At 43.3% G+C, this 12,716-nt stretch overlaps 1 protein-coding gene across 9 annotated transcripts in view; it reads left to right on the top strand.

Annotated features, from left to right (window-relative positions):
* Fut10 (fucosyltransferase 10) overlaps nt 1-10,358 on the top strand; it is a 143,480-nt gene extending 133,122 nt beyond the window's left edge. For 4 of the 9 annotated variants that reach the window (XM_023721999.1, XM_023722001.1, XM_004637270.2 and 1 more), the window contains exons 5-6: nt 4,265-4,446; nt 7,068-10,358. In XM_023721999.1, coding sequence (XP_023577767.1) covers nt 4,265-4,446; nt 7,068-7,320 — 435 coding nt within the window. In that variant the 3' untranslated portion in view covers nt 7,321-10,358. Of the gene's footprint in view, nt 1-4,264 lie in introns of all 9 variants that reach the window. The other 5 variants (XM_023722002.1, XR_002822359.1, XR_002822358.1 and 2 more) reach the window with 5 other exon arrangements.
* The last annotated feature ends 2,358 nt before the right edge of the window (nt 10,359-12,716 follow it).

Raw genomic sequence — 12,716 nt, forward strand, 5'->3', positions numbered from 1 at the left:
TTGTACTGGGTGGACTCAGGGCCTGAGACTGCATTTCGTTCCTTCTCTTTGTCATTTTGTATACCTGTCTTCTGACCTTTGGTGTAGAGCTTAGATAGAGTTATTACCTTAGCACCAGGTCCAGATCTACGAAGTTCAGTTTCCTCCAGGTGGGTGTTGCTTGGATCTGGCTGCTGTGCTCCACTTCTTTCTGCTGCAGCTGTTAGAGTTGAACCCTTTGTATCACTCTGTCAAGATGTTCTGCTCCTGAATCAGCTGGGTGGGTCTTGCCTCTAGCCTCTTTGCAGGGAGTTCTGCTGAAGGGTTCCGGCTGGGCCTGCGCTCTGGGTCTATTCAGGACCCCGCGGCCTGGGTCGTCTCACTCACTCCCCTGGCCTGCGCTCTGGGTCTTTTCAGGATCCCGCGGCCCTGGGTCCTCTCACTTACTCGCCGGGTCTGCGCTCTGGGTCTGTGCAGGATCCCGCCGCCTGGGTCGTCTCACTCACTCGCCGGGCCTGCGCTCTGAAAAAACATTTTAAAAATTAAAATATATTTTAAAAATAGGCATAAAGAATTACATAATTCTTATGTTTACACATAAATCCAAAAATCTAACCGTATACAACCTTGTAGCAGGCTTCTGTCAATAATTCTAATCCCTTATTTGGTTATTTTTCTTTGTGCTTGTCTTTGACTCAGTCTTTGCCGATTGTTTACATCTCTTCTATATGATGTCCAGCTGTCTAGGAATCTTCTTTCTTTCCTTTTTTCCCCTATGGTGATATCTCCATTAATATATTCTTGAAAATCTGTTTTCTTACTTTATCATCTTGCTTGATAACCCCCCACCCCACCCACTAGCTTCTCCAGAAGAGGTACAGGGGAGAATGTTTGAAAATATCTTCATTCTTCTCTGACACTTAACCCATAGTTTAGTTGAGTATACAGTACTAAAATAACATCAGTTTTCTTCAAAATTTGAAGGCAGTATTAGACATGTGAAACTTTGTTGTTTTTTTATTATTATTTTTAATGTGTTTATTTACAGGGTCTATAGGATCTTACTATGTAGATTGGACTTGTAGTGATTCTCCCGCTTTCAGCCTCCCAAGCGCTGGGATTACAGGCCCACGCCACCATGCCCAGTCTCAGTGGCCGTCTCAGAGCGCTCCGGGGGCGGGGCCAGCCTGGCACGCCTGGGGATGCAGCCTCTGCTGCTGCGCTCTGCCTGAGCAGGTGCTTTCGTCCGCTGAGCTATGTGGCTGGCCCTCGATGGTCACTATTTTATAACATGTCTCTTACTGTGATCTGCTCTGTGTCTTCTCTGCTTGACACTGGGTTGTGGGTTTCGCTGCCAGCATCCTCACCGTATTGTCTCTCAGGGGACGCAGCTGTGCACCTGACAGTGCTAGTAGTGACTCTGGTCTCTGGGTTAAGGTTGTGTCTGGTGGGCTTCTCTGGAGTAGAGCTAACTACTTTTCTACTAAGTGAATTCCTAAGTCCAGCCCATGTTAAAAGGGGAGAAATTAGCTTTACCGCCTTGACAGAGGATTATCAAGTAATTAGGGGACACATGTTAAAGTAATTAGGGGACACATGTTAAAACTTCCAAAACCCCCAGAGTAACTAACAGACATTTGAAGGAAATATTTTGAGGCTATGCAATTGTCCTTTTTCTCTTTAAAGTCTAACCTACTAAAAATAGCATTCATTAGTAACCTCATTATTGTTTTTCAGCTTCCAGTGTTGCTGCCTGGAAACCCAAAGCCAGCCTAACTTTTGATCTTGGAGTTGGACTTTTTCTAACACAGAGGTTGTAGAATCCCTTTGGTGTGCTGAAATTTCAAAAAAATATACTTTGGCAAGAGACTCTGTTTATCATGCAGGGCCCTCAGTGGGTCCTTTCTGTCTGAAACTGAGGCCTTTCAATTTAGGGGAATTTTCTGAATTATTTCCTTGATTTTTTTTTTTTTTTCTCCTGCCTTTGCTCTTCTGTGGACCTCTCAATATTTGTATTTGGAACTCCAGGACTAGTCCTGTGCTGTTGAACAGGTCCAGGGAAGAGGAGTCAGTGTTTAATGTTTTTCCCCTTACTTTGCTTTTACTTTTTTTGGGGGGCAGGGTCTTGCTGTGTAGTCCAGTGTGGCTTTGAATTTGCTGTGTAGTCCATGCAGAGCTGGAGCCCATGATCCTCTTGCCTCAGCCTCCTGAGTACTAGGATTATAGGCATTTGCAATCACTCCCAGCTTGCTTTTTCCCTCTCTTCTACTTTATGTACTATTTCTCAGCTATATCATTCAATGCTTTTGTTGACTTTTTCATTTAAGCTAGTGTTTCTCTAGTCTCTAGCATCTCATTTTTAAATTCTTGATTTTCAGAATATTTTTTTCTGGTATATGACTCCTTTTTCTTTCCATCAATCTTCTGTCATCTCTTTGAGAATGTTACCCAGGTTTTAAAGTTTTCCAAAAATTTCCTCTCCTTGCTTGTGTCTATGTTTCATGTTGCTAACTTTTCTCAGATAATTTGTAATCTTGGTAAGCTGCTCATATGGGAGTTCTGAGTGTGCAGTCGGGCACAGTGGCCCTCAGTCTCACTGTAGACTGTCCTGGCTGGGTTGCTACCTAGGGATATCTGAATTATGTCCTCTTGGATGCATCCCATTACCCAGAACAGCAGCCTTCATCTGCCCGCCTAGATGGTGAAGCTGTAGCTGTGTGGGAGAGATGACAGGAAGGCAAGAAGCATGCTGAGGCAGGGGGAGCCAAGTTGGGGCCCAGCCAGAGCGACTTAGTGAGACCTTGTCTCAAATGTAAATGGGTGGGAATGTAGCTCATGACAGTGCATGAGTTCAGTCCCCAGTGCTGAAAACGAAATTAGTCCAGTCTTCATATGCCTACTGAATATTTCTGTGCTCGGTATCATTTTGTCTCCTGTTCTCCAGGGAGGACAACGTACATGTTGTTTTTCCAGAAATAAATCACAAAGTTCCTTTTTTTTGGTCAAGCAGAGGAGAGGCCAACACCTAGCCATCGGGAGTAGAGAAGAGATCTGAGTATCTGACTGCTCTTTGAACAGAAGTCCTGTTAATTCTTGTTAGTTTATTGCCCTTTCCCACTTCCAAGCCTATCTGGTATCTCTTACCCTTCAAGGGTCTCGGTGTAAAATAGGCTGCTTCCCAGCTCTTGTTTCTGCTACCTTACGGTCCAGTGCTTTGCTCTCTCCCTTTTCCATTCTGTCAACTCTTACAGATTAGTTATCTTTTGAGAAAAACTCCTTTGCCCTCACATTCGTGGTATTTCATGAAAGAATCAAATTAGATGGGTATGTGTTTAGTCTGCCATCCTGGCATCTCTTTCTCTTTTACTTTCTCCTTTCTCTCTTAGAAAATTAGTAGAGGATCAAATCTTAAACTCTGGACCATCATAAGGACTTGAACTTGGAATCCATGGAATTGCTGAGTGTAGCCTGCTGTAGACCAAGGGGAGATGCAAGAGAGCTGGTCAGGAGACTGTGGAAGTACATCAAGAGGCAGCGCAGGCCAGGCTCATAGCAGCAGAGGTCCGTAGGGAAACATTTTGACACTAAGAAGTACTGTTTACATGTCAGGTATCGTTATTGTTACTGCTTAGCAGAAACGTCCCTCACACAGGGGACAGTTTAGGGCAGTGGAAATGCATTAAAAACAAGGGTTTAGATGTACAAATGATAACATGGACAGATGTAAAAACAACACTTGGTGAAAAAAGTAGCAGATGGAATGGGATATATAACATATAAGTCAATTAAAAAGCCAGCACCCTGAAAATGAGAACTCACTTTGTGAAAAGACATTGAAATACCCAAAATTATGTTAAACACATTAAAAAGCCTTCCTACGGGGAGGAGAGTTGTAGCAGTGGTATATAGGAGAAAGGGAAATGAATAAATGAAACAAGAAATGTGACAAGGGAGGGTGGAGCTTCAGGATTTGCAGAGAACTAAGTTCAGTCTTAGGTACTCAGCTTTGCTGGGGACAGTGCCTATAACTCTTGGAACCCTAGTTCCTACCTGTGTAGTATAAGGTAGTAGTTATTTTTTACTTTGCCATAAGAATTGAGACAGTCTATGCATGTGCTGTAGCATGGTCTTAATACACGTGAGATACCTTTTCCCCCTGTAGTTCTTCAGCAGTGTTAACTGTGGAAGGAGGATACTTGCTTAAGGGAAAGTGCATGCTGGGTTCTGGGAATTATGCTTGGTCTTCATACATTTTAAACTTGTTTCTGCCGTTCTCTCAATGCAGGGCTTGCCACCCAGAAGATGGAAGGCAGAAGGGACCCACCTGAGTTGCCCAGCGCCCACCATGTTTGCCTTCTCAACGGCTTCTCGTTGCCCTCATTGCCCTCTGGCACCTCGTGGGAATTCTTTGCGGGAGATGTGGATCGCAAGCTTCCAGCAATCCAGAAAGGAAGCCCAGGCGCTAAGGTGGCTGGTTGAGAGGAATCGAAACTTTTCAGCTCAAGAATTCTGGGCCCTAGTTTTCAAAGACTAATTTCAAAATGGGTTACAGTGTCTTAGACTTGAGGAGGTTTATTTTCTAGGTTGCCTTAATATTTGAAGATGATAGCTATTTTGTTGACTATCCTTGTGGATGAAAATTAATCGCTGCAGTTTTCAGAGCTCTATCAAATAATAGATATGAATTATTCTTACAGGTTGCCTCTGTATTTTTTTTTACACTAAAAAGTGAATATTTTTTATGGCCACAGATGGTCTCCAGTTTCCATGTGTAGACTCATGTTCTAGCTGCGTTTTGTGGACATTCTCCCAGGGTACAGCGGGTGTTGCCCTTGCTGCAGTGGAGCTAGAAGATCTCACTGTGGCTTGTTTGGTGCCCATCTCACCATCAGCAGGCAACGTTCGGCAAGCCCAGTGCCTCGGTGCCAAGTGTGAGCGTGAAGTGCACCAGATCTTGGCAGTGAGAGAGTCCATCTGTTTGCTTCCAGGGATGCCAGTAAGAAAAGCTGTGTCAAGCTTATCTGCCATCCACTCTTTAGCAATAATAATAATAATAATAATAATAATAATAATAATAATAATAATCCTGGACAGGATGCCTGCTTTCTTGATACTCTTCAGTCACCACTTTAGCCTTTTTAATATTCCCCTTGCCTGGTGGCCTGATGTTTTATTCCAAATTGGTAGGTCACATAGAGATGTAGCTCCTCTGTGTGTGCTTTGTTTTTGGAGACAAGATCTTACTATGTACCCCACAGCTGGCCTTGAACTTGCAGTCCTCCTGCGTCTACCTGAAATGCTGCAACTGAAAGCATACATTACTGGACCTGGCCTCCTTGTGTTTTGATCAGGGAGATGTAGATTGTTCCTTATACTAATGAATGATACTAATTGTCTGAATGGATCTGGCCAGCTTGTAGGTTTCAATCAATGTAAGAGGGGAAATGAATATTCCCAAGCACTTTTGTTAGTTGAAGCTAATTTGTAGACTGATAGGCAGCCCATTGTGATGGGCCTTCCACAGCTTTCAATTTGTGAGCATTTCCTGCTTTCTGATCCTTTCACAGAGGAGGTTTGGCTGTCTTGTCTGGGTGTCTCCTGGAGGCCCACAAAAGACAAGGAGAAACAATACTGGCTCACATTTTCTTCTATGCAATGGTGGTAACTTGTATTTGACACTGTAGCCTGCTACACCTAATGTGTCATGGCTCCTGTGCCATGTACTATGGAAAGGTGGTAACTTCTATTTGACACTGTAGCCTGCTATAGCTAATGTGTCATGGCTCCTGTGTCATGTACTATGGAAAGGCACAGGCCACAGTGGGGACCCAGAGGACACAGCCTAGGGGAAATTTCAGAATGTTCTCCAGCTGCCCTTTTATTGCCTGCCAGTGCCACTGTCCTACCTGCCCTAGGCAGTGTCTTCACTGTGGAGCCCTCCTCTGGCTATGGCAGCCAGGGGTGAGGAATCAGAGCCAATCCTGCACCTTCCTCAGGAGCAAGAAGGACCAGATTGCTGGCCTAGGTTCCCCCCAGTCCCAGATATGCCATTAATTGTGATCTTAGACAAAGGTTTTAACCTCTCTGGGCCTTAGTTTTTACATCTGAAAAGAAATGATGGGGCTGGACTTTCACATTGTTTCTATGTAACATTCTTTAATTTTTCATCAAAATTTAAGATGTTTACTATTGTAGTTTTTTGTTGTTGTTATTGCTAAGACAGCAACAGACTAGCTCAGAGCAACTGTATGTAACTCAAGGGACGAGCTCTTCCTTGGAGAAGGGTGGTGCTTGCTTGTAGTACTGGGGATGGAGGAGACTGTATTTCTCTGCCATTTTACCTGATGTAACCAAAGTAGGAAAGCTTAAAAAGGGAGATTATTTGTTAAAGGTCAAGTTTTAAATGATATACTAAATAAGATGGGGTTTCTGCACATGGAAAGAAAGCCCATCCAAGAGGTCATTTTTGCCTATGAGAAGATATCTTAGTAGATTCAGTTCTGCACACATGCCTACTTAAGCTGCAGCGTTCCTGTATTCTGTTTTTGCTTCACAGTACCAGGGATCAGTAAGCTGTGGTGTATATGCAACATACGTGTCCTATACTCCCTGTTTCATGCAGTCTTGTTCCATCCTAGTTCTTTATCAAGAATTCATAGGTAAATTTCTCCCCAAACTTTTTTGAAGTATAAAGCCATAAACAAATTCAGTGAAATAGAATTATTGATTGTTTAATACAGTATAAAAGCTTTTTAGGGTAGGAGAATAGAAAAGAGGGTGTCCCATGGATTGTAAAATAGTTGTATTACAAAGAAAGCAACTTAAAGGTTCACTGGGATTCTGTGAATGTGGATTTGAGACTTGACTTTTCTGGCTTAGCGCGTGATTCTTCTGTCGCAGGGATTTCACTGGGAAAACAGTGCCTTCCTGCTTCTGACAGCCGCTGTTAGAAGTGTGCCCCCATGATAGCAGGGTTCTTTTCTGCAGATGCAAGATGTACTTTATGAATGCTTTAGTATTTTCGTCTGGTCTCTTGGCTCCCTCATATAATGTCTTTCTGTTTGCTCTTCCATGTTTGTTTTGTGAAGTGTGACTAAGCCAGTGACCTGCCTTGTGGCCTCTCGCGAGGAACGACCGAAGGGTATGAAGCTTTCATGGTGTGACAATTTGATTCATGCTTCAGTACATTTCGCTCAGGTTGTTCTCGAGATTCGCTCTTTTTGTTGTTACCGGAGATTGAACTTGGGACCTTGCTCCTGGCAGCCAGGTGCTTACGCTGCGGAGCTATCTCCCTGGCCCACACTTGGACTGTTCTCAAGGATTTTCAGAACAGTACAGTAGGGTAGAGAGAAATCTTTACAAAGTTATTGGAGAAAATGATGACTAATGCTCATCAGACAGTTCAGTTCTTCACCTGAAAATGGAGGCAACTTTGACGTTTATCCAGGTAACAAACTTATTTTGCAGAACCCCAATACTGTCTCATTTCTTACTATTAATGACTAATTTCTAGTAAGTACACATCAGTTGGGATATTCTCATTAGTAACAAATTGGATGCATATAGTATGCTGTGTACTATTAAAAAAAAAGACAAGCAAAAACGAGTAGCAGTTTCTCAGTCTACATTGTATATTATACAGAGGAGAACTAGCTCACTATCTGTAGAACATTTTATGAATCCAAACATACTATGGACCTAAGCTTGAAATGCTTAGTGTAACATGCATTTTGAAAAGTCATTAGTAAGGCATGAGTCTGGCTAAAGATGACAATTCGAGAAAAGAATTCTGTTGTCTTATTCTGTTACAGCAGTACCATGAAGCAAGTTGCTTACAAACAGCAGAAACTTATTTCTCGCAGTTTGGGGGGCTGGCAAGTCCAAGTCCTAAGTGTCTGCAGACTTGGTGCCTGTAAAGGCCTGCTTTCTGCCTCACATATGAAGTCTTGCTGGGACACTGCATAGTGGAAGAGATAAAGGAGCTTGCTGGGGTCTCTTGTATGGTCACTCATCCTGTTCACAAGGACTCCACCTTTATGACCCACTTACTCTTGAAAGACTTCACCTAATCCTGTTATGATTTTAACGTGTTAATTTGGGGTTTAAGAGAATTCCAGTTGCAGCATTCTGCTCCTCAGCCCTCTGAAATTCTTCTCCTTCTCACATGCAAAATATTTTTGAGGCATCCAAACAGTCTCCAATGTATTAAGTTGTTCCAGCATCAACTGAAAGGTCTCAGATCCAGTGTCTCCTCTGAGTACTGTCTAAATCGTATGTGAGTGAGTTCACGATGTGCTTCATCTGGAGACAGATTGCCCTTAAGCAGTGAAGCCAAGTAAGTTATGTGTATCATAAATATTGTGGTGGGATAGGCATAAGATACATACACCCATTCCAACAGGGAGATATGGAAAAGAAGCGAATGTCCTGGAGGAGTCCAAATTATAAACTTGTTTTGGCTCTTAGTGCTCTTTTTTTCCATGAACAGTAGGATGGAAACCTCAGCCCCAGGCCTGGTGAGGCAGCTCCTTCCAGCTTTGCATGCAAACCTCTTCCCTATGCCGTACTTCTCCCTGGTTGGGGTGTTTGCTCTTGGCTGCAGGCCTTTGAAACCTAGGTGGAGATGGCTGTGTTCTCTGGTTCTGTGTTGTCTGTGTACCTGTGGAGACCACACTGCAGGGACATCGTGGAAGATGCCTGTCTGCTCCCTCAGGAGTGGACTGCACTGCTCCAGGGTACTGGTGCCTGCCAGAGAGGCTGAGAAGCACTGGGCGTCGTTGCTGGAGTGAGGGCCTTGATGAGCAGCGGTGCTGAGTAGCATTGCCCCAGTCCAACAGATGGCACTGCTTCCCTTCTGTGAAACTGCCCTGTCCCCTCTGTGTTCATGTGCTCTGGATGGTGGGTGTGTGATGGCAGGAGCAGGTCGAAGGTCCTCTCAGTCGTGTTCCCGGTTCTTCAGCCTTTGTTGTGGAGAACAGCCCCTGGCTTCTTCGGGCATGGGTGATGCGTACTAGTCTCCTTTGGGCACACTCTTAGTGTTCTTTTTTTCCACTGTGGCAGAGAATGTTCTAAGTGTTTGAATTGTTCTTTGTACTTAACAGTTCTGTCTTTGAGTTACTTCTTCTCACATTACAAAGAGTCAAGAGAAGCCAAAACTGCATCTTCAATACCTTGCTTAGAAATAGCTTCAGTTAAATATTCAGTTCTGTTACTCATAATATCTGCTCTCCATGAAACCCTGGAATACAAACATGATTCTGCCAGGTTCTTTGTCATTTTATAGAAGAACCATTTTCCAATAATGTATTCTTCATGTACATGAGACTTTATCAGATGGGCTTTCCCTAAAGTTCGTGTTACTTGAAATCTTCTGTTCAGGATTACAGCAGTGTTATGGTTTAGATCGGAAATGTCCCCCCAGAGTCTTAGGTATTCAGAGATGAGGGTTGATGGGGCCAGGGGGTGCTGTGTTGATCAGTTGGTCCCCTGATGAGTCCATAGCTGGTGTTCTAGGAGGTGGAGCCTGGTGGGAGAGGTGGCCACTGGGGGTGGGACCTGGAAGGGCATGGTCTTGCCCCAGCTCCTCCCTTCTGTTTCTCAGCTGCTTTTTTTTTCCTGCCATGCCCTTTCCACCATGCCATTCTTCCTTGAAGCCAGCTATGGACTGAATTCCTCCCAAACTGGGAGCTAAAATAAATCTCCCCTTCTTTAGGTTGCAGATGTCAGGTGTTTTGTACCAGCAATAGGAAGGTGACTGATACATGATGTACTCTCTAAGAAAATTGAGGCTTTCTTTGTGGCTCTCCTCTTTTCTTTCTGAGCCACCATCAGAATTACCTCCCCCTCCTCTTTTTTTAAACAAGGAATTGAGCTCAAGCCCTCACACTTGCAAGCCAGGTGCTATCACTGAGCTAAACCCCTGGCAGGATTACCCTTAACTACTTGTTATGGTTATGTCTAACTGTCCCACCCCAAGCTTCATACACTGACAGATGGGGCATTTGCAGAGGTGGCTGAACCTAGACCATGTGATGCTGGGATTGATTCCTGGTGCAATGTGAGGATGAAGGTCACTAGGGCTAAGGGTGTGAGCGGTACCTGCCTTAAGTAGCCTGGGTAAGAAAGAAGAGAGAGAAAGAGCTGTGGTTGTCTCCCTTGTTGCTTTACTACCTGCTGCCTGCTGGGAGCTGTGTCTCCTCTGGGATGCTCCTCTGCCATGCCACCTTACTTTGGAGCCAGCCAGCTAAGAACTGAAACCTCTCCAAACTGTGAGCCAAATAAACTTTTCTGCCTTGAACTTTGGTTGTCAAGTGTTTTGTCTCAGCAACAAAAAAAGTAACTAAGACACCATTCATGGTAATGTAGGCTTTTCTTTTTGAAACTGTCTCATTGATACTTCTTTCTCAATGAAATTAACATAAAAAATTAAAAAGAATGCACCACCAAGCCTTTGCTTATTCTAAGGGAGCATCTACATTTTAAAGTATTTTTACATCTGACTCATGATACCAAGTTTTGGCTAGTCCATCTGGGTCACTGTAACAGAGTGCCATACACTTGCTGAATTATAAACAATAAAAAATTATTTTTCACAGTTCTGAAAGCTGGGAAATACACAGTCAAGGTATTATCATATTGATATCTTCAGAGAACTTACTTTCTGGCTCATAAATAGCTGTCTTCATGCTGTGTATTCACCTGCTAGGATGGATGAAGGAAAACTCTGTGGCTTCTTAAAAGGGCACTAATCACATTTGTGAGGATCTCACACTCATTACTTCACCTCAGAAAGGCCCTACCTCCTAATGTTGTCACGTTGGATCTGACTGTCAACCTTCTAATTGGGGCAAAAGGACATGAATGAAAAGCACCAGTGTGGAGTTGGTTTTCAGCCAATAAAGTTGATTTGCCCTCAGCCAGGGTGGGCCTGGCTCTGCAGAAGTTACATACATCTTTCTTGGGTTCTTCAAAGTATACAGTGAGGAAGGTCACAGACAACATATAATGATTCGTTGATGTCTCGGGTAACTTTGAAGCCTGAATATTATATATAGAATGTCCTCACCTGCTTGGAAATTTTTCCTTTTAATTTTTGTTATTTTATATTATCTTTATAGCATACTTCTGTCAATATTATAGCAACAAGGGAGACAACCATAGCTCTTTCTTATTACAGAAACTCAAAAATACTTGAGAAACAGGGAATTCAGAATTATGAACTATGAGTGGAGAATAGAAAAGACCTTTTGCTTTTCTAAGCTTTATTTTCTCATCTATGAAATGAATATTTTAATACCTACTATCACATTCAGTGTCCTTGTGAGGAATTATTAACTAAACAGGTTAACATTCCTACTCGGCTCAATAAATGCTGGCTGTAGTGGATGCAGCTGTCTGTAGCCACTAACCTTTGATTTTTGAAGGCCTTGTTTAAAATTTGTCCTGCAAGGAGGAATGAGTAATGATGGTACCTGGGGTGATACCCTTCTGTTCCTTATTAGTTACTTGATACATATTTATTGAGTGCTGTGAAGTAGGTATTGTGCTAGGCACCATAGCTGATGTGAATAAGACAGAAGAGAGAAAGTGTGAAGGGTTCTGGGCAACGCTTTGAGACTTTATGGTCTGGTTGAAACCAGAGACCAAGGGGATGCACAGATGGATCCGCTCCAGCAGAGGATTCCTCAAGGGGTTTGCACACAGTTCCCAATAGCATAATGATGACACCAAACCAGCCTTCTTTATAGTAGCTATGCAAACCTGAATGAAGCCCATGCAGTCGTCTCTGCAAAAGCTTGGTTGGAGCTGCGATTCAGTCCTGAAGGCTGAGGAGGATCTTTGGCTGCCTTTCCATTTCCCGGTTCTGATTCTTAGAACTGTTCACTATGCTACACCAGGAAAGTGGAGAGAAAAATGAAACTTTTGACCCTGCTGACTCATTATGTGAAGATCAATAAAAGGCGGAAGAAGAGAAACCCGATTAGGGCTTCCCTGAGGAGATGACCCTGTCTTGCTGTCTGTATGATATGGATGTGAGACCGTAGAGTGGCGTGTGGCAGTTTGCTTTTAAGCCCTAATATAATGACCTCAATGGCTATCAAATGTGGCCCCATTAATTTCCTAGGCTCCAACTTCCCAGATGCACAACTGCAGTGATGCTGGTGATAGGGTTTGTTAGGGAGATCCGGAAGAGGTGTGGGAGGGCTGGAGAGATGCTCTAGGATTTTGATCTGCTCAACTCCCAGGGCCCAACGGGCAGTCCTATGGTCAGTCTGAGCTGTAGTCCTGTGCTGCCGACAGCTCACCAGTCACGAGCAACAAAAGATCGTTCATCTCTTGGGGTTTTGTCCTGATTATCTTCTCTTGCTCTTTTGAACAGTGATGTAAGCAGTCTAATGATTATTTCTGAAACTTCTTAAGTGAGTCAGATTGGACATTGATTAATGCCCTTAAGGCATTTTGAGCATTAAGCCAAATATTTGTTCCTTATTTATTATGCAGTATGTGACCACATCACTGAACCTACTGCCCAGAGGAGATTGTACAACCACCCAAAAGACTTTAAAAATATTCAAACTTTTACTATTATAAACACCTTAATTTTTAGAAAAAAAGTTGAAAAACTATGAGGTTGAGTATGGGATGATATTAATGGCTTTAAGGCAGGGCTTTTGCACAAGGGCCCTTTAGGGTGAAACTAAGACCTTGCTTCTTATATACAGAGTAAACTCACTTGA

This window comes from Octodon degus, unplaced genomic scaffold (assembly GCF_000260255.1).
Source record: "Octodon degus isolate 3935 unplaced genomic scaffold, OctDeg1.0 scaffold00088, whole genome shotgun sequence".
In the NCBI taxonomy this organism is placed as follows: Eukaryota; Metazoa; Chordata; class Mammalia; order Rodentia; family Octodontidae; genus Octodon; species Octodon degus.